Raw genomic sequence first — 22,623 nt, forward strand, 5'->3', positions numbered from 1 at the left:
ATTTGATTTCACCTCTGATGAAAACTGCGCAGTTGAAACAGCTGTCAGGTGTACAGCTGTCTGTTTGTGCAATTATGTTTGTACAATAAACTCTTATTTTCTTCATCTACCATTCGAGTGTCCGTTCCTATCCTTCTGCAAACAAGGGGGGTAAGGGCTTTCTTTATTCTACTTTGTATGTTCCTGGCACCGGATACACCATCTTAATACAGAGTGCCATCCTGTGAACCAAACGATAATACCTAAATTTGCAAGATTTCCCAAAATATTGGCGCCGGTAGATCACCGGTAAGTAAGAGTTAAAAAAGTAGATCCCAGGCTACAAAAGTCCGGCCACCCCTGCTATAATGGTTACGCCAATTGCTAATGTAGTCTCGTACTTTTTACGTATGTACCGTATAACGTCCAAGGGCCCAACGTGAGAACGTTTTCACGTTGCTTCACCACACATGCGTCCCTTACGTTATACGCTGCAGACATTTCACGTTACTGTATGGGCCCAAGCCTAATGCCACGTGGCAGTGCCTTTAGCCTAACAGTAACCAACAATACAATTTAGTTTTACACAGAAAATCCTCTATGCACTATACCTAAATCTTTCTCCAGTGGTTGCCAGAGTTTGATTTTACAAACAGGCCTTTGCCTACATGTGTGTGAAAATATCACTAATGCAATGGACCGCTAGCATAGTTTAACCGTAACTCAAGCAATTCAAACAGTATACCCTGTTATTACTTGTGGGAAACAGGAGTGTAACATAAACCCAGTGTAAATACAGTATATAATTATTTCAAATAGATTACTTTTGAAGCTTAACTTATTGTCCGCGGGTTCGCACCGTTCAAACCCTGTACCAACACAGACTTGGCTTTTCCAGCAAGGGTTAGAGGTCACCCCCACCCTTTTGCTGGTAAACGTAAGCCTTGCGTATGGTACAATGTTTTGAAGAATGTAACGACTGGATGAGCCCTCAACTTTTAAAAGCCATAATATATATATCCGATGGACAATAAGTTAAGTTATATTGTTTTTTTGTAAGGTTGTGCAAATCTTTATTCCTAACTATGGGCGTACCTAAATGTAGCACCTCGTAGCATACCTTATCAGCTCTTGTGACGCTGCAGCGACACCCTTATGGCGATATCAGGTCCAATGTACTTTCACAAACCATATATATATATATATATATATATATGAGAGTATTAGACGCTCCGTCAGCTCTTTAGCTATAATTGAGACAAGACTGTAAATATCCTTAGATCAGGGATCCAAACCCTCTGACCATATTTATTTGAGTCTCTAACGAACACAAAGGGGGTAACAAAGCAATACAATAAAGACACAAGAATATGATATTAACTAAATAAAGGAAACTACACGTAGGTACAATCAGCTACAAACAATACAACCAATACAAATAATAGCAGTTACCGTCTCACTCGCATGCGCTGTCCTGGAAACCAGGGGCCGCGGTCAATCTGATCACAGCAACAAAGAGAAGAAAGCTTTTAGCCCAGGGGAAGCAATTTATAGGGACAAATACACTAGGATTTTCCAAGTCTTTCATTGGTCAGGGGTTCAGCTTTCACCTCTTCTCATTGGCTTAGTCCAGATGCACAGCTGTCTTTGTTCTATTCTTGTACACATGTCCAGGGACCCCTGTGGTGTAACTGATTAGAACTGGAAATCATCTGTTCACTTCTCCACATGGCTTTACATGTATGTTTCATATCTACAGTTCATAACTCATTACTGGTATATTCTGCGGTCTTACACCAACCACCGGAGTGCAGCGAGTGAGACGGTAATCGTACTGATACCAAACACTGAGAGAAAATAATGTTTTACCATGAATCTATGTGTAGTGCAAATATTAGTTAAATTATTATATTTGATTAATTTGTAGATGTGGGTATAAACTTTGGGGGTTATTTTGGTTCACTCTTTTTGACAAAGTCCTTCTTAGATGGACTAAACCATGTGCACTGCAGGGGGGCAGATGTAAAATGTGCAGAGAGAATTAGATTTGGGTGAGTCATTTTGTTTCTGTGCAGGGAAAATACTGACAGCTTTATTTTTACACTGCAATATAGATCTCACTTGAAGTAGAACCCCACCCAAATCTAATTATCTCTGCACAAGTTACATCTGCCCCCCTGCAGTGCACATGGTTTTGTCCATCTAAGAAGGAACTTTTCAGAAAGAGTGAAGCAAAATAAGCCCGTGTGTATAATTATGGCTGAAATTAACGATCGGATATTCTCCTGCTCTCCTCCGTACGCCCTTTTATGTAAAGATGTGGACGCAAATGGCGGCCATATTATTCTAACGCAGTCTAGATGCAGATCAACTTCAACATAGGCGTTTTCTTACTTCTAAAGTAAAGCGTTAATATAGCTGTGTATAAAGTCTTGTAAAATATCTATATATCTGTAGGTATTCTTCGCCGTGAAATAGCGCCACATTCTGTTTTTAAAGTCCTATTGAAAAGCTCTATAACTGCCGCTTTCACATCAGTATTGGTTGTGAAATGCTGTATACCGTATTTTTCTTATACCTTTTTTAGGAATTTGTTTAGAAACTCTTTACTTCTATCAGTCTGTAGTTTCTTCGGCACGTCCACCTGCTGGAATACTTTTTCAAAAGCATTAGCGACTGTCTTAGCGGTCAGACCATGTTACTTAATACCGATGATATATATTTAATACCGTCGTTGTACTTTGACAGGTCTATGAGAGAAAACAAATTGCATTGCAACTGATTTATACCGATCCGCAGATTATTTTCCTTTTAGTTTTTTCTCGCCGACTTGTGCAATGTGTATGTAGGATCTTTTGAATTAATTTTTTTTTAATGAATGCAATAGTTTTTATTGTAAATTTTGTAAATTATACAATGAAACACGAACACAACAAAAATAAGAAACAAGGAAAAGCAATAAGATGCTCGAGTGCACTCATTATTAAATCATGTTGTACAGGTCGAGTATCCCGTATCCGAATATCCGTTATCTGAATTATTCCGAAAACCAGACATTCCAGAAAGTGAACATTTTTTATTTTTTGCTAAAAACTCACTGGGGGCATTTGTAACAGCATCACTGGGGACATGATATGTAACTGGCACTATATATGTGCAAGACAATGATTGCTTGGCATTCAAATTCAGCGCTGAGATAGTTCACACATTTTGTATTTTATGTGGTAATAAAATATATTTGTGTGTATATTATGTGTTTATACAGCATAAATGCAAGATACTTCAAAATACATCATTGAAATATTAAAATATTCCGAAATACGGAATAATCCGTTATCCAAAATTCTCCTGGTCCCGAGCATTTTGGATAAGGGATACTCAACCTGTATCACATAATAACATATTGTAAAAAGTGCCTGGACATGTTGACTATTGTCATGGTCAATTATATAACATGCAGTGAGGGACAATAGATGAGCATAATGGATGTACTGTACAAAGGATTCACCTGGACCAGACAGCCTGAAACCTATGGCTGGCTTTCCTGGCTAGATATGTAAATTTCTTATGGGGAATAGTGTCGTTAACCAGCCTAAGCCAAGATTGCGTGGTAGGGAAATTTTCTGGCAATACACACCTTGGCTAAGGTGCATACATTTATCACATAGTGTCTGGTCGGAAGATCTAAAGAATCCTCCTCCAGGGCGGCTAGTAGGCATACCGCTGGTGATCTTGGGATACCTGTGTTAAGAATAATGTCAATGACTCCCGACCAGAGAGCCGCTATATGAGGGCATGACCAGATTAAATGCCAAAAGGAGCCATCTCATGTACCACACTTCGGGCACACTGTAAACTATTTTTTTTTAACCACTACAGAATATTTATCGTCTGTTTTGATGCGCGACATTCGATTCAAAACTATCTTTTCTATATGAAATTATATAAATGCATATCTAGTTCATATCAAAAGGGCGTACAAGGGGGAGCGGTAGGGGCGTGGAAAGGGGACCTATTAACGAGGAAAAAGCAAATTGATATTGAGCGCCGATTTGATATATTCTGCACCGCAGCTGTACCAAGAAAGAAAAGGGGGATTACCTAAACCCCTTAATGTAGACCAAGCAAAAGAAAAAAGAAATATGGAACAGCGCTGTGCTGAATATTATGAATATATTTATTAAAATATAACAATATTGTGGCCAACAATAGACAAACAAGACTTACAACATATATTAAACTGTTAGTCCATTCCCCTCTCTTGGATCTGGTTAGTAATTGATTGCATGCATGCTGGGATAATCATTACTTTATAGCCAGTTAATAGGATTAGTTCCAAATAACGCAGTCCCCACTTGATGCGCACATACAAGATTAGTAGTATACTTATAGAGTTTCCAGCTTTGGAGCAGCGATGGGGTATTTATGGCTTATAGATACCGCAATGTCCTCTGACCGTTGGTGCAGTCCTATCATATGCTCATATCCGAGATCAATCGTTGGTAGTGTCTAGTGTTAGCCAGGAGCGTCCCCTCTGTCCTCTCAACGCGTTCCTCCGCCTCAAAACACCTCTAAGCGGCTTCCTCAGGAGTAGTATGGCTATAAAGTAATGATTATCCCAGCATGCATGCAATTAATTACTAACCAGTTCCAAGAGAGGGGAATGGACTAACAGTTTAATATATGTTGTAAGTCTTGTTTGTCTATTGTTGGCCACAATATTGTTATTTTAATAAATATATTCATAATATTCAGCACAGCGCTGTTCCATATTTCTTTTGCTTGACCTATTAACGGTCTATCTAATAATCCACACCCGACGGATGATGGAGGAATTTAGTATCGATGCTTCCGTTTCATTTAGATCTGCTCATTGAAATTATATTTTTTGTGTGTGAGTTTTCTGGTGTTTACGAACATTTGATTTATCTGTAAACCATTTCCCACATTCAGAGCATGGAAACGGTTTCTCTCCTGTGTGAAGTCTCTCATGTATAACAAGATGGTCTTTTTGTATAAAACATTTCTCACATTCTGAACATGAAAATGGTTTCACTCCGGTGTGAATTATCGCATGTGTAACAAGAGATAATTTAGTTATAAAACATTTCCCACATTCAGAGCATGGAAATGGTTTCTCACCTGTGTGACTTCTCTCATGTTGAACAAGAGCAGATTTATTTATAAAACATTTCTCACATTCAGAGCATGGAAATGGTTTCTCCCCTGTGTGAATTCTCTCATGCCTAACAAGAGTTGATTTACTTCTAAAACATTTCCCACATTCAGAGCATGAAAATGGTTTCTCCCCTGTGTGAATTCTCTCATGTTGAACAAGAGTTGATTTCTCTCTAAAACATTTCCCACATTCAGAACATGAAAATGGTTTCTCTCCTGTGTGAAGTCTCTCATGTTGAACAAGATTTCTTTTTTCTCGAAAACATTTCCCACACTCAGAACATGAAAATGGTTTCTCTCCTGTGTGAAGTCTCTCATGTATAACAAGATGGTCTTTTTGTCTAAAACATTTCTCACATTCTGAACATGAAAATGGTTTCTCTCCTGTGTGAATTCTCTCATGTCTAACAAGAGATAATTTACTTCTAAAACATTTCTCACATTCAGAGCATGAAAATGGTTTCTCCCCTGTGTGAATTCTCTCATGTTGAACAAGAGTTGATTTCTCTCTAAAACATTTCCCACATTCAGAACATGAAAATGGTTTCTCTCCTGTGTGAAGTCTCTCATGTTGAACAAGATTTCTTTTTTCTCGAAAACATTTCCCACACTCAGAACATGAAAATGGTTTCTCTCCTGTGTGAAGTCTCTCATGTATAACAAGATGGTCTTTTTGTCTAAAACATTTCTCACATTCTGAACATGAAAATGGTTTCTCTCCTGTGTGAATTCTCTCATGTGTAACAAGAGTTGATTTATCTCTAAAACATTTCCCACATTCAGAACATGAAAATAGTTTCTCTCCTGTGTGAATTCTCTCATGTGTAACAAGAGTTGATTTATCTCTAAAACATTTCCCACATTCAGAACATGAAAATAGTTTCTCTCCTGTGTGAATTCTCTTATGTTGAACAAGAGTTGATTTATCTGTAAAACATTTCCCACATTTAGAACATGAAAATCGTTTCTCAGCTGTGTGAGGTCTGTGATGTAAAACAGAAACTGACTGATGTATAGAACTGTTACCAAACTCAGAACTGGATGATATTGTATCATCTTTATGGTCTGTACTGTGTGTAGTAATGTCTGAATGATCAAGAGAAGGTTCCTCATGATTAGAGGGAAATGTTGGGTGTGTATTTGGGATAATGGGCTTTTCTTCTGGAGAATCTTGTCTGACGTTCTTATCTTCTAGAAAACCTGGAGAAACAATGAGATCTCCCTCCGAGGTATTCCTGCTTATGAGCCCATCTACTGGAAACAGACAGAATTGTTTACATTGAGAAGCAAATGTTCATGGATGTTTTAGTACTTAAACTGAACATAATGATGCGTACACACTGGCCGATATATCGCTGGTCTGTCAGCCAGTTATAGGTCTGCAAATGATGTCAGTTGGATATAACGTGTCAGGTCTGCAACACAGCTGATGGTCAACATACCTAAAGCTAGATGGTGCTGTGTGTAAGGGTGATCTCCTGACTGCCCGTACACCCGCTGCAGTAGGCAGCGGTGATGTGCAGCTGAATTGGCCGGCGCATGTAATTGAACCCGCCCAGTTGCGATATCAATTACTATGGATTGGGCAGGGTTTATGGAGAACACACTGCCCGATCCGTCCACAGATATATCTACAGATAGATTGTTCTGCATAAATATCTATAAGTTTGTACCCAGCCTGAGGGATATATTTACCAAAGGTCAATATTGATTGCTTTAAATTCGCTCTTAATCGATGCTGGACTTCCTGGGCTAGGACACATTTTAAAATGAATATAAAAATCCAACCGTCAGTAAATGTGTGTTCTAGCCCTGGAAGCCCAACATCAATTCATATCGAATTTTAAATTGACCTTTAGTAAATAAACCCTAAGACTCAGCTGATTGTCTCCCCACCCTCTGGGGTCCCCTCGCCTACCATGATTTTACTACTGTATCTACTGACACCTCACCATCGATGCTGCAAGGCCGCTGTTTTATTACCATCTAGGGATGCCAATCCCAGGGCAGTCATTCAATCCAGGAATTCAGGATTGAAAATGCCCAATCCCCAGATTCCCAGGATCCTTCCCTAATTAAAAAATAAATAAATACTGTGCTACTGGAGGCGTGGCCGGGTAGCTGGGAGCCCAGCGTCTGACAGTTAGAGGTGCATCTGGGATCCAAGCCGGGGCATGCAGTTTGGCTGTGGGCGGGCAGAGCTGCTGTGCATCCTTTGGCAGTGTATCTGTTTGACCTGCACAGCATGACCTCTGACACTGCTCGGCATTAAACTGCACATGCACAGTCTAATCCTGAAATCCCGCGATTGGTAACTCCAATCCCGGAATTGAAATCCTGGTGTTCTTGGGGCCAGATCCCGGGATTGGCCACCTGACCTCCACCCTTTCTTACAATCCCCACATTCAGTCCCTGTGCCAGTATCGGCAGCTTCCAGGATCAGATCCTCTCTCACCATGGAGGCAACTAAGACCCTCATCCACTCACTGGTCATCTCTAGACTGGATTACTGTAACCTGCTCCTGTGTGTCCTCCCCAACTTCCATCTCAGTCCACGACTCATCGTCTCCAACCTGACTGCTTCTGTGCCGCCCCCCCCCCTACAGGCCCTACACTGGCTCCCATTCCTTCCAGGAGACACTGGATGCTTTACCCAGTACAGCCGGAGAATGGGATTACGTTTGGCGTATTCCTGTTGGTCACTAGATGAAAATAGTCATCTTGAGGCAAAGGATGTTTATTTGCTCAAAGATCTGAAAAGATCTCTTCCCCTATCTCTAGGAGGGTCAGCATACAGATGTTACAGCATTCACATACAGGCAGATTTACAACTTACACAGGGCAGCAACCCTCCTTTTATGTTACTCCAATACACATTACCACAGGGGGCAAGCCCACCCTGTGGTCCCCAAACAATTATCTTAAGTGCCAGAGCTGTGCATGAGTTGGGCACATGAACACTCTACATTGTCCCTTATGGCCAAAGGGGAGTGGTTACTCCTCTGAGTCACAGCCCACCTGGGGTGCTAGGTACCACCCAGGTGCCAGTCTGTCTGGCTAGGGGGAAGGGTTCCCTCCAAAACATACTTCCAGGAGCCTGCCAGGGGACCGGCTGAACACCTCTAGTCCAGACGTGAGCTCCAGAGATGGGCAGCTCTAATCCCCTGCCAGGGTCTCATGCCCGCCGACGAAGAGCCCCATGGAATCACTCAGCTTGTTAGAAAGCTGATGCTCCCTGCTACCCATCCTTCCTCCTTAACTTGCACCCCACCCACCTGTCCCAAATTGATTTTAATTAGGTTGGAGTCCCAGCATTCAAGACTGCACACCTCAGCTTGGCACTATGAGGGTAAGTCCTACTATACATATATGCTGAGTGTTAGTCTGTGGGACTGTGTTTGGGGCGCAGGGCTCTTTGGGCTGCTGTTGCTGGGCTGCTCCATGGCATCATATCGTATACTTTCAATCACCCCTTTAGTTTGTTTAATATATATGTAGCACCCTTCACATGTATTATTACTTCTTACCAACTGTAGGTAAGTCCTATCACATATAATTTCCCCTATCCCTTTTACTATCACTTTAATTTCACACTAATGTGATGCCATGGGGTGGTTCTGCTGGGCTGACCTGGGGGGCCCTGTGCCCTGGACCTGTCCTAGAGTAGTGTTAGGGACTTGTCCTATTGAGGTAACCTGGACGCGGTGGACAAGCCGATATTAATGGCCATTACTATGCTAATAACCTCAAATGCAATATAGCAAGATATTAAAAGGTCTAGCATATATATTTAGTGTGCACCTGCAATCTCCTCCTCCTGCTTGCTGCACTACAAGTCTCAGCAGGTAGCACCTCATATGTCCAGGGTGTGCAGTTTAGGGCCCCTCCCCCTATGTGCTATATATTGTGTATTCATACACACTGGAAGGAACTAGAGACGCCTTCCTCCTTAACTTGCACCCCACCCACCTGTCCCAAATTGATTTTAATTAGGTTGGAGTCCCAGCATTCAAGACTGCACACCTCAGTTTGGCACTATGAGGGTAAGTCCTACTATACATATATGCTGAGTGTTAGTCTGTGGGACTGTGTTTGGGGCGCAGGGCTCTTTGGGCTGCTGTTGCTGGGCTGCTCCATGGCATCATATCGTATACTTTCAATCACCCCTTTAGTTTGTTTAATATATATGTAGCACCCTTCACATGTATTATTACTTCTTACCAACTGTAGGTAAGTCCTATCACATATAATTTCCCCTATCCCTTTTACTATCACTTTAATTTCACACTAATGTGATGCCATGGGGTGGTTCTGCTGGGCTGACCTGGGGGGCCCTGTGCCCTGGACCTGTCCTAGAGTAGTGTTAGGGACTTGTCCTATTGAGGTAACCTGGACGCGGTGGACAAGCCGATACTAATGGCCATTACTATGCTAATAACCTCAAATGCAATATAGCAAGATATTAAAAGGTCTAGCATTTATATTTAGTGTGCACCTGCAATCTCCTCCTCCTGCTTGCTGCACTACAAGTCTCAGCAGGTAGCACCTCATATGTCCAGGGTGTGCAGTTTAGGGCCCCTCCCCCTATGAGCATTCAAATACAGGCAGATTTACAACTTACACAGGGCAGCAACCCTCCTTTTATGTTACTCCAATACACATTACCACAGGGGGCAAGCCCACCCTGTGGTCCCCAAACAATTATCTTAAGTGCCAGAGCTGTGCATGAGTTGGGCACATGAACACTCTACATTGTCCCTTATGGCCAAAGGGGAGTGGTTACTCCTCTGAGTCACAGCCCACCTGGGGTGCTAGGTACCACCCAGGTGCCAGTCTGTCTGGCTAGGGGGAAGGGTTCCCTCCAAAACATACTTCCAGGAGCCTGCCAGGGGACCGGCTGAACACCTCTAGTCCAGACGTGAGCTCTAGAGATGGGCAGCTCTAATCCCCTGCCAGGGTCTCATGCCCGCCGACGAAGAGCCCCATGGAATCACTCAGCTTGTTAGAAAGCTGATGCTCCCTGCTACCCATCCCTGCAGCTGCCAGCAGTCTGTTTTTGGGGTAAAGACTGGGGGGGAACCCAGCAGCCCACCAGAACCATGGATTCCCCTGGGACACAACAACCAAGTACAGTAAGTGCATTCCACATTTAAATGACATTTTATACATGGTATTAAGCTTGTTTGTCCTGCCCCAGCAAAACCCACCACAGGACATTGGAAGACCCCCCCCCCCCCGTATGTGCTCCAGCGTTTGTACGCCAGAGCTTCCCTGCCACCATTGCCTTAGCCACCTGTCACATTCAGCAGTGACGTCGGCAGCAGGCTGGGGGATGTTCGAAGCAGCTCGGAAGGACACGGGTGCCTGAGTCCTCCCGAGCCGTGCCAAACATAACCGCGCCTGCCGCGGACGTCACTGCTGCTGTAAAATGAGTGGCAGCTGACAGCAGGTGGCCGGGTCAGGAGAACTCCAGCATATGCCGGAGCAAAGGTAATGGGGGGGGGGGACGACTGGGCTTTAGAGGTGCTGCGTCAGTGGTGCACACCTGGACACCACTGGTGCGTACCTATTCTATATTAGTGGTATGGCCGGAAATTTTCCAGGACCGCCGGCTGCAGCAGAGCCCTGAAAATTTCCGGGCATACCACCCAAGTGGTTAAGCCTCACAACACAAGATACCAGGCTCCATCCCCCTGCAGCATGGGACCTGTAGTCCCAGCTCAGTGCTGCACACACACAATTTACAATATGTATGTATGTGTTGTTATATAACTATGGTGCCCCAGCACTGGGCTCCCCGAGCCCTGCAACCCAGAAAGCCTGGCTGCAGGGGCTCCTTACCACTGAAATGGCTGCGCTGGGGAGCTGGATTTGCCTCCCCCTAGCCCCCAGCGCACCGGTGTAACATTATTGCTGCCTTTCCGCAGCCTCCAGGCTGGGGCTTGCGGTGCACTCAATCCCTGCTGGTGGCTTCCTTCCTCCCCCCCAGAGCCAGAACGGCACTACCACAGTCTCCTGCCTCCAGCACACCAGGGGTTAAGTCCACCTCTCTGCAACCACCGGAGCCGACACAGATTTGCAGCGCACCCTGCATCTGCTAGGGGCCGGACTCCCAACCGCAGTGACTGCCTGTCCCCCAGCTCCCTGACATGCCACAGCTCCCGTAGGACAGAACAGAGCTGCGGTGCATCAGTCAGCTGCACTGTCCAGAACCCAGCTCTCGCAGCCTCCCCTTCCCCTGGTGAACCCAGGAGTGCGCGCATAAAAGATGGCCGCGGCTGCCGGAGGGGGACCGGTGCTGCCGCGCACATTTAAACCATACAACAGTAATATGGTATCCATCTTAAACAAGCGGCGACTAGCTAGTACTATAGGAAAGGAACCCACATAAGCCAGTGATACTGTGCAGCCAATCACTTCTCTTACACACTCACACACACTATACACCTGGCAGCACAGTATATGTGGGCTACACTAGCAGCGTGTCCTAGTCACTGGTTACCACTACTCCAGGTCACCACACAGGTAACATAACACCTGTTGCGATTGGGACAATTGTGGGTTTACATTGCGGGGAGGAGACCGGTCAGATCTCTGGTAACACATGACATGATAGAAGGGGAGAGCAGGATTATAATGAGATTTATGTCTTACCTGGTAAATCTATTTCTTTGAGGATGTCAGGGGCAAGAAAGCTAATGCTGGGTAGTGGAGTGGGAAAGAGCATTCCAGCACTCAGAGGAACTATTAACTGTAACATAACTAAAGCGGACACGGCAGGGAGAGATTCCTGTGGCCCCTGACATCCTCGAAGAAAGATTTACCAGGTAAGACATAAATCTTATTTTATTCTTTGGGACACATCAGGGGCCACAGGGCTAATGCTGGGACATACTGAAGCAGCCACCTAAGGGTGGGGATGCTTGTATAGCGGCAAGAACACTCTGGCCAAAAGCAGAGTCCGGGGAGGCAAACATATCAAACGCATGAAAGCGCAAGAAGGTATTGGCGGACGACCAAGTCGCTGCCTTGCAAAGTTGCTCTGCTGTTGCACCACCCCAACAGCCCAAGATGCACCCACAGACTGTGTGGAATGAGCCCGGAGCCCCTCAAGAACCAGGAGGGAGGAGCCCAAGTATGCCTGCTTGATGACAGAGTGAAGCCAGCGGGCAATCGCCTGCTTAGTAGCAGGCCAACCTCTTTTGAAACCCATAGACTACAAATCCGGAGAGTCTTAGTGCGGCACACATAGATGTATAATGCACGAACCACATCCGAGGAAGCATCCAGCCCCAAAAGGCAGGGACCACGATCTTCTGGTTGACATGAAACTTGGACACCACCTTGGGGAGGTGAGAAGGAACGGTGTGAAGAACCGCCCTGTCAGGATGGAAGAACCGGAAATGGTGACCTACAGGACAGGGCCGACAGGCCAGACAACCTCCTGGCCGAAGCAATCGCCAACATGAAAATGGTCTTCCAATGAGCTAGCAAAGGTCCACCAACTTAAGGGCTCAAACGTCGTGAGTACCAAGGAAAGATCCCACGGGGCAACCGTGGGAAAAAAGGGGGGCTGGATATGGAGGACACCCTGCATGAATGTACAGACATCCTGCAACAATGCCAACTTCCTGCGCTACAGGATGGACAAAGCCGAAACCTGTAAGGAAGTTGAGCAAAATCCAGCCGCTAGACCCTTTTGTAAGAAGGACAGAATCATGGTCAAGTGGTAAGTCCTGGGATTGAAATGGCGAGTACGACACCATGAAAAGTAAGACTGGGCCAATGGGAAGCCACTAGGATCAATGTGTCTCCTTCTGCCTTCAACTTGCGGATCACTCTGAGGTGCAAAATCATGGGGAAGGTGTACATTAGAGCAAATGGCCATGGGGCTGACAGGGTGTCCACCATGTATACAAGTCCTCTCCGTGTGTGTTTTTGGAAAGTCAACCAGAGAAAAACCACTGATTAGATGAAATTCAGAAACAAAAAAAAAAATAATTCACCAATGGGGCAAAGTAGAAAAATTTAGGGTGAGCGTACCCCAACTCACAATGTGAGTGGCACTGTATGTGCACGTAGCGTGTACTTTTCCTGCTAGGCTCTTCTTTCTCTATTTTCTCCCTTTGCTCCAAGTGGTGTGTAAATCATAAAAGAAGAAATAGGACAATAATGTGTAAATCCGTTTACTCTTGAGTGTTTGTGAAGAATTGGTGAAACAAGCAATTTGTGGGCGCACAAATGTGGGATGTCTTGATAAAGGTGTCCTTACACTGAAACGCGTCGACGGCTAGTGTGGGGAGTGAGCAGCCATCACCTTTTTTCCACTACCCTTCATTGGATGTATGTATTTTATTCCGTTTTTATTTTTTTGATGTCTTGCATGTTTTTAAAAAGTTGTTTTTCTATAGGACCATTGTGGGTCACTGTGTACTGGCATTTTTCCCTGTTATGTGGTGTCTGACCATCATGGGGATGGAGGACTTTTAAAAACTTTTTGCTAAAGAATAAATCGTTTTAAAAGGATACGGTTTTTTCATGGTTACTGGAACAAGTATGGCATTGAGACACTTCTTTTTCTTTGTCTTACCCTCTACGTACTGGTTATAAAACTGGATGAGGCCTTCTCAGTGTGAATAAGAATACAGGCCCAAAAAGAAAACGCTACGGGAGTGTAAAGACTTACCAACCCGTAAGTCCGGTACGCCATCACTATTCACAATCATTGCTGCCTCTGGGTAAAGAAAACCCTTTTTCACTTTGGTCTTGGTGAAGGAATCTTCTATAACTAAACCTCACACAAAGAAACCTTTATACACATTATGAAAATTCTTTAAGAGTGAGTGTTGGTACGATTTGTGCACACCACCTCCATAGTTCTCTTGTAGAACACTATATATATATATATATATATATATATATATATATATATATATATATATATATATATATATATATATATATATATATATATATATATGCACACGGGTCAGGACGAGACTACAAATTGTTTATGTTTATTTATCTTTTATATCTACACTGCGGAGAAAAATTCCTGATCATCACATTAAAAAAGGAGACACAAAGAACCTGCTACGGGCATATACCCAATCTACCTTTACCGTGAGTGGGGTATGCCCATTTTTTTCACCATTGTATTGTGTTTTAAGCTTGGCTTCACTGTAAAAGATACCTTTATACGTGTACCTCCCCCTGAGATCGGGTGAGTGAGGTGCGCCCACAAATTGCTTGTTTCACCAATTCTTCACAAACACTCAATAGTAAACGGATTTACACATTATTGTCCTATTTCTTCTTTCATGATTTACACACCACTTGGAGCAAAGGGAGAAAATAGAGAAAGAAGAGCCTAGCGGGAAAAGTACACGCTACGTGCACATACAGTGCCACTCACATTGTGAGTAGGGGTACGCTCACCCTAAATTTTTCTACTTTGCCCCATTGGTGAATTTTTTTTCGTTTCTGAATTTCATCTAATCAGTGGTTTTTCTCTGGTTTACTTTCCAAAAACACACACGGAGAGGACTTGTATACGTGGAGAAATAGACTGAAACCACTGACGGTCCGAATACCATCTGGATCAGTTGCGCCTCAGACAGTTTGGAAATCCCACCTTTGTATTTTCCTGTTAGTGTTTCTGGTTGTTGGGTGATAACCAAGGGATAGTACGAACTAGAGGCAGCAGAGCGCCAAATAGGGGTTTTATCCTATACCATTTTGTCTTGTATAGGGTGTCCACCATGCAGACCCCCAGGCCCCCATATAGGGTGACCTTGTGGTTGTGTCAAGTCCACCTCGGGTCTGCCCCAACGGTATACCAGCATCTGGAACATCTCTGGATTGAGGGCCCATTCGCCAGCATCCAGAGTCTGATGGCTTAGGAAGTCCGCTTCTCAATTGAGGACTTCCTGGATAAAGATTGCTGAGTGAGCAGCAATCTTCTCCGCCCATTGAAAGATGCGGGAGGTCTCTGCCATGGTAGCCTGACTGCAAGTGCCTCCCTGGTGGTTGATATAAGCCACCATTGTCGCATTGTCGGACTGGACCTGCACAGGGCAACCTCCGACAATCAAAGGGCCCATAAGACTGCCCTAAGTTCGAGGACATTGATTGATAGTTGGGCTTCCCGTGCATTCCATACTCCCAAAAGTGATCACTGGCAAGTCACCGCTCCCCACACATGGAAGCTGGCATCTGTGGCTAGAAAAGAGGATTTTGGTACTTACCGGTAAATCCATTTCTCTGAGATCAGCAGGGACCACTGGAATCACAGAGCTGGGAATGCTGGGAGCTAGGCACTTCTTAATATTAATTAGGGGATACTGGCTCCTCCCCTCTAAGACCCACAATCCCCCAGTGAGGAAATTGGCCCACTAGAGGAAAGGGTTACAGGAAAAACAACATAAATTTAAACATACATACAACACGCAGGCACCGGACCGGGCCGCAACAGAACCACAACAGGCAGGATCCAGCAGCCGGGCGGGCGTCCAGTGGTCCCTGCTGATCTCAGAGAAATGGATTTACCGGTAAGTACCAAAATCCTCTTTTCTCTGACATGCAGCAGGGACCACTGGAATCCGGGGAGGTTCCAAAGACCATGCCCCGGGCGGGAGAGCGCTGAGGATCCTGCAATACCAGCCGACCAAAGGTCGAGGCCGAAGAGGCAAATGTATCAAATTGATCAAATTTCACGAACATGTTCCGTGACGACCAAGTGGCCGCCCTGCAAAGCTGAGAGACCGAAGCCCCTCTCTCAGCGGCCCAAGACGTACTCACCGACCTGGTGGAGTGCGCCGTCAAAGAGACAGGAGGGACCTGTCCCTCGTGTAGGTACGCACTACGGATCGTCCACTTGATCCATCGTGCAATCGTCTGCTTTGACGCAGGCCAACCCCTGCGGAAAGCGTCATATAGGACAAATAAGGAATCCGATTTGCGTATAGACCTAGTTCTATCTACGTAAATCCGCAGCGCCCGGACAACGTCCAATAAGGACTGTTCCGGAGAACTTCTTTGAAACGCCGGAACCACGATAGGCTGGTTAATGTGGTATGAGGATACCACCTTCGGAAGAAACCCGGAATGGGTGCGCAACTCTGCTCTGTCCTCGTGGAAAATTAGATACGGAGGTCTACATGACAGAGCACTAAGCTCCGACACTCGGCGAGCTGAGGCCAGGGCTAGCAAAAGCACTGTCTTCCAGCACAAGAACTTCAGTTCCACCCTGTCCAATGGTTTCTGACCTCAAGAAAGCCAGCACCAAATCCAAATCCCACGGAGCTGTGGGGGGTACAAAGGGAGGCTGGACCCGAAGAACCCCCTGGAAGAATGTCTGCACCTCTGGCATGAGTGCCAATCTCTTCTGAAAAAGGACGGACAAGGCCGAGACCTGAACCTTAAGGGATCCCAGTCTCAGACCCCCGTCCAACCCTCTCTGTAGAAACAATAGAAGGCGGGACAATCTGAAGACTCGGAATGGCCAGCCCTTGGATTCGCACCAGACAGCGTACGAGCGCCATATTCTGTGATAATGCGCCGCTGAAGAGGGCTTCCGGGCCCTTAACATCGTAGGAATTACTGTTCTTGGAATTCACTTCTCCCGCAGGACTGCAGTCTCAACAGCCACGCCGTCAAATGCAGCTGTGGCAGACCCTGATGGAGGAAGGGTCCCTGCAGAAGAAGATCTGGTCTGAGGGGCAACCGAACTGGCTCATCTGCCAGTAACATTTGGATATCTGAAAACCACATCCTGCGAGGCCACCAGGGTGCTATTAGAATTGCTTGTACTGGCTCCCTCTTGAGCCTCTGGCCCAGAAGCGGCAGCGGAGGGAACAGGTACACGAAGTTGAACTCCCACGGAGTTGACAGAGCGTCTACTGCTATGGCCTGAGGATCCCTTGTGCGTGCCACGTACGCTGCTAACTGATGGTTCTTCTGAGAGGCCATCAGGTCCACCTCGGGAACTCCCCACCTGACGGTGAGCTCCTGAAAAACCTCGGGGTTGAGAGACCACTCGTCTGGATGCAGGTCCTCCCTGCTGAGGAAATCGGCCTCCAGATTTTCCCGACCTGGGAGGAATACCGCCACCAGAATTACCCCTGACCGTTCCGCCCACTGAAGGATCTTTCTTACTTCCTTCATGGCCATGCCGCTTCTCGTGCCGCCCTGTCTGTTTACGTAGGCGACTGCCGTGGCGTTGTCTGATCTTATCTTCACTTGCCATCCTTGAAGGTATTCCTGAGCCTCCAGCAGAGCATTGTAGATCGCCCTGATCTCCAACACGTTGATGGATAAGTGTCGTTCGTGAAGGCACCACCTGCCCTGGAGGCGGAGGTGAAGCACCACGGCTCCCCAGCCGCGGAGGCTTGCGTCCGTCGTCAACACAATCCAGTCCTGAATTGCAAATCGACGGCCTTCTAGCAAATTCTTCCTGTGACGCCACCACAGTAAGGAGTGTCTTGCCTCGGCCGACAAGCGGATCCTTCTGTAAAGATTCAGATGCGAGCCCGCACCCTTCCTGAGAAGATCCCACTGAAACTGCCTTGAGTGGAAACGTCCCCACGTCAGAGCCGGGAAGGCTGCCACCATCTTCCCTAATAGCTGCGTACACAGGTGAAGGCTGATCTTCTGTGGAAGTAACACCCTCTGAACTAGGAGAAAGATCGCCTGGATCTTGTCCTCCGGCAGGAATATTCTCTGAGACTCCGTGTCTAGCCAAAGACCTAGGAATAAGATCCTTCTGGATGGAACTAGAGAGGACTTCTTGAAGTTCATTATCCAACCCAGGCTGGTGAGTGTCTGGGTAGTCAACCTCGCATGATTTTCCAGTAACTCCTCCGTTGGAGCCTTGATCAGGAGGTCGTCCAAATAGGGGATTATGGTCACCACCTGACATCTGAGTGACGCAATGACCACCGACAGAGTCTTGGTAAATACTCTGGGAGCTGACGATAACCCGAAGGGCAGAGCCCTGAATTGAAAATGATCCCGACCGATGGCAAATGGAGAAAAGCCTGGTGAGGAATCCATATCGGGATGTGCAGGTAAGCATCCTTGATATCCAAGGATATCATGTACTCCCCTGGCTCCAAGGAAGCAATTACTGAGTGAATTGATTCCATCTTGAATGGTTGATAGGAGACAAGCAGATTCAAAGGCTTCAGGTTGAGAATGGGCCGGACCGGCCCATCCGGCTTGGGGACCACAAAGAGGTTTGAGTAGTACCCTGAATTCCTCTGAGCTGCTGGAACCGGCATGATGACCTGAGCATCCAACAAGATCCAAATAGCCTCGAGCAGGCTCGCTCTCTTGTCTCGGGTTATCGGTAGTGCCGTTGTGAAATACCGTACCGGAGGTGTGGAATCGAATTGAATTCGGTACCCCTCTGTGATGACCCTGCGAACCCACGGGTCCTCCGATAGGGAGAACCATTGGGTTCTGAATGCCAACAGACGGGCACCTACCGGTAAGCTTCTGACGGAAGCTGGTAAACAGTCATGCCACCGGCTTCTGCTGGGGCTTAGGGTCCTGAACTCTTGGGGCGGCCTGAGGACGAGCTCTGGCCCGGGTACCTCTGGACGACTGGAAACCTCTTCCTCGGCCCCGAAAGGGGCGCTGAGTCCGAAAGGACTGAAACGACGGTCCTGCAAACTGTCGCCTGGGTGGAGGGGGAGCTGCCGACGGAAGGAAGGCCGACTTCCCTCCCGTAGCCTGCGAAATCCACTTATCTAATTCTGGACCGAAGAGGATGTCCCCAGAAAAAGGAAGACCCTCCACAGCCCTCTTAGATTCCGCGTCCGCCTGCCAAGAGCGTAGCCAGAGGGCTCGTCGCGCAGAAATGGCAATAGCTGAGATCCTTGATGAGATCAAGGACATATCCTTTGCTGCCTCCCCTAGGAACATAGCCGACTCCTTAATGTGTTCGGCTAGGCGGCGCAGTTCATCAAGAGGCATGCCGGTCTCCAAGCCTTCGATGATTAAATCTGCCCACTTTATGTTAGCCTTATTCACCCAGGCCGACACAATGGCCGGTCTGAGCTGAGTACCTGCCGCCACATAAATGGCCTTGAGAGTAGCCTCCATCTTCCTATCTGAAGGATCCTTTAAGGCCGAAGCACCCGGGACTGGCAGCGTAGTCTTCTTGGACAGCCGGGAAACGGAGGTGTCCACTGGAGGAGGAGTCTCCCATCTGGTTAGGGCGGCCGGCTCAAAAGGATACAGAGACGGAAAACGCCTGGGAATCTGGAACCTTTTGTCCGGATTCTTCCAGGCCGCCAAAAGCTGATCCTGATTTGGACAAGGGAAGACCACTGACGCCTTCTGAACCCCGCCAAACAGATCAAACTCCTGCGGCTCCGGCGGTGGATCCTCCGGTAAACGAAGGACCTCCTTTACCGCCATAATAAGAGCCTCTATTCCTATTGGAGTAGGCTCCCCCTCAGGAATGACATCCTGAACCTCCTCCCATTCACCATCCTCCATTTCATGAAATGGATCCTGCTCCTCATCCACCTCAACCTCTAAACTAAGAGCCTGATAAGGACGCTTATTACTCAAAGTGGAGGGTCTCTGTGGTCTGTTTAAGGAGCTAGCTAACCCCTCCACAGACCTTGCCAAAGCCGTCGCCCAAGCGGGCTCTGCTCTGCGAGCAACCGCCAATTCAGATGTCAGCTTGGACATAGTACCCGCCAAGGCCGAGGCCCACTGGGGAGCCTGAGAGCCTGCTAGAGGAGCAGATTCGGCACCGGAACATGACTGACAAACAGTGGCGTTCCCCTCCGCTGTGTACTGGGCAAACTTTGCTGTACAGGCAAAAACCTTCTGTGAGGCTTTGGACCTGCCCGTCATGATCACTGCTCGACCCGGCCCGACTAATGCGTGTGATAACGGAGCAGAACAACCTACACACACACAAACCACACACACAAAGTACAGATACACCTTCCACAAGCCAAAACCTCTGGAGTCTGTGGGACCTGGAGGAGAATAAGCCCTGCGTACACAATGACTATATATAAATGCAAAGCACAATGTATGTCAGCAAAAAATATAACAGAGCTTCCCAAGCTGCAGTCACCTGTGGACAGGAAAGAGTCAGCCTTACTAAGTGTATCAGTACAATGGCCGCGCCATGCCCGCCTCACATTACAAAGCCTGTCCTCTCTTCCACAGTACCTGGCCAGCCTGTGCAGTCCTGTCAGTGCCCGGAGCCACCCGCTGCTAGCGCTCCTCTGCGCTACCCACCTCCGGCAATGCCGCCGAGCGGGACTCGCAGCACGAGGACGCGCTGCTTGCAAGATGGCGGCGCCTCACAAACACTGCAGTAAGCGCACAGCGCGGCTGTGCCGGAGAGCAGGGGACGGCGTGTGGGAAGTGCGCTCAGCGCAGTATTCACCACCGGAGGCACCAAACTTCGTGACTGGCGTCCCCTTTAATGGAGGGGCGGCAGGAACACGGGAACGTACGGGCAGGCACCTTTAGCGAGGTCCTGACCGACGGCCTGGAAATCCAGGGGCGCTGAATACCCGGACCCACACCTTTGCTAGGTGGGGAAGGGTTTCACAGATTTAGAAAAAAATAAAAAAACCTTGCTAATAGCAAAAAAGCTTGAAAACGTGCAGGAGCAGAAAAACTGTGACCTAACTCCCTGGCACAATTTTCTCACTGGGGGATTGTGGGTCTTAGAGGGGAGGAGCCAGTATCCCCTAATTAATATTAAGAAGTGCCTAGCTCCCAGCATTCCCAGCTCTAATACCCCAAAGTGATTCCAGTGGTCCCTGCTGCATGTCAGAGAAAAAGCCACTGGTGAATACAAAATGGTCTCCCCGCTGTAAGGTTCTGGTCTAGGAGTGACCAGGAGAGGGAGAGACATACAGCCGGTGATTAGGTGATGATCTGTGACTGAATGTTGGTGGAGAATCCTGACCACTTGGTGATGATTTCTAGTTGTAGAGGATGTGAGTGGAATTGGGAATATTACGCCATGTCGGAGGTCGATACCATCGCAGGCCTGAATGGACACCCGACTGAGGGAGAGGAGACATCAGACTTGGGATTGCAGTGTCTTGCCACGCTCTTCTGGTAGATAGATCCTTTGATGTACCTTATCCAACTGGGCTCCTAGATGGATCATAGACGATGTGGGAATCATGGAGGACTTGGGTCAATTTATGATCCAGCCGTGACATTCAAGAACAGTCACCGCAGTGCTCAGGTGGACTTGGAAAATTCTGGCGATTGTGCCAGGATCAACAGATCATCTAGATATGGCAGTATCCGGATACCCTGGTTGCGAAGTCTGCTGCCCATCACTGCCATGACTTTCATAAACACAAAGTGCAGTTGACAAGCCAAAGGGCAGAGCTTGAAATTGAAGGTCCTGTAGTGCAAACTGCAGAAACCGTTGATGTTCTGGCACATGGGACCTGGCCAATAGGGGATTCCCTGTTACCATCAGCAACCGCCTGCTACTGACTCTGCCCACTACGCAGTGAGAGGGGATATCGCTGCCACCACCAGGCTCCTACTTGGATGACACCTGGAATCACCATTACCTCCTCTGCCAAAACGCTGGCACCTGAGTACTACCTGCTGGAGTGTGTGCGTCGACACGCTGCTGATACACCCCCGACTGGCGTCGATTGGTTCCCCACTGGTCACGGACCAGACATCTGCTTCGGAAGCTGGCAGAGCGGAACTTGTAGACGCTGGATGCTATACCCAGAACAGCCGGAGAACGGAAATATTGCCGTAATTCTGTTGGTCGCAAGAAGAAAGTAGTCGTCTTGGGCAATAGATGGTTTATTTGCTCAAAATAGAAGCTCTTAAAAGAGCCCTCTCCTATATCCCTAGATACAGATAATCTTACAGCATTCAGATCAGGTAGATGTACAACTTTACAGGCAAAACTGGTGCCTTTTTATCCAAAATCCACACACATCACTACAGGGAGTAAGCACACCCTGTGGTCTTTAACCAATCATCTTAAGTGCATGAGACGTGCATGCACTGGGCACATTCACGGTCAGTATTGACCCCTATGGACAGAGGGGAGTGGTTAGTCCTCTAAGCCACAGCCCACCTGGGGGACCAGGTACCATCCAGGTCCCCAGGAGTCTGCCAGGGGACCAGCTGAACACCTCTGGCCCAGACGTGAGCTCCAGAGATGGGCAGCCCTGATCCCCTGCCCGGGTCTCCTGCTCGCTGACGGAGAGCCCCATGGAGCTCCAAGGAACCACTCAGCTTGTTGGAATGCTGAGGTTCCCTGCTACCTTTCCCTGCAGCTCCAAGCCTGGAGGCTGTCTGGGAAATCATTCTGTTTTTGGGATACAGTTTGGAGGGGAACCCAGCAGCCCAGACAGAACCCTGGATTCCCTTGGGACACAAGTACAGTAAGTGCATTTTTATATACAATACATTTCATGCCAATGGTTCATATATTCG

The 22,623-nt window shown here is 47.1% G+C and overlaps 1 protein-coding gene across 6 annotated transcripts in view; it reads right to left on the reverse strand.

Annotated features, from left to right (window-relative positions):
• Positions 1–4,238: 4,238 nt before the first annotated feature.
• LOC146010039 (uncharacterized) overlaps positions 4,239–22,623 on the reverse strand; it is a 136,500-nt gene continuing 118,115 nt past the window's right edge. For 5 of the 6 annotated variants that reach the window (XM_083150870.1, XM_083150869.1, XM_083150872.1 and 2 more), the window contains one exon: positions 4,239–6,411. In XM_083150870.1, coding sequence (XP_083006996.1) covers positions 4,859–6,411 — 1,553 coding nt within the window. In that variant the 3' untranslated portion in view covers positions 4,239–4,858. The remainder of the gene's footprint in view (positions 6,412–22,623) is intronic. The other variant, XM_083150871.1, reaches the window with a different exon arrangement.

The sequence above is a fragment of the Crinia signifera genome, chromosome 6 (genome assembly GCF_055691185.1).
Source record: "Crinia signifera chromosome 6, ASM5569118v1, whole genome shotgun sequence".
NCBI classification, from domain to species: domain Eukaryota; kingdom Metazoa; phylum Chordata; class Amphibia; order Anura; family Myobatrachidae; genus Crinia; species Crinia signifera.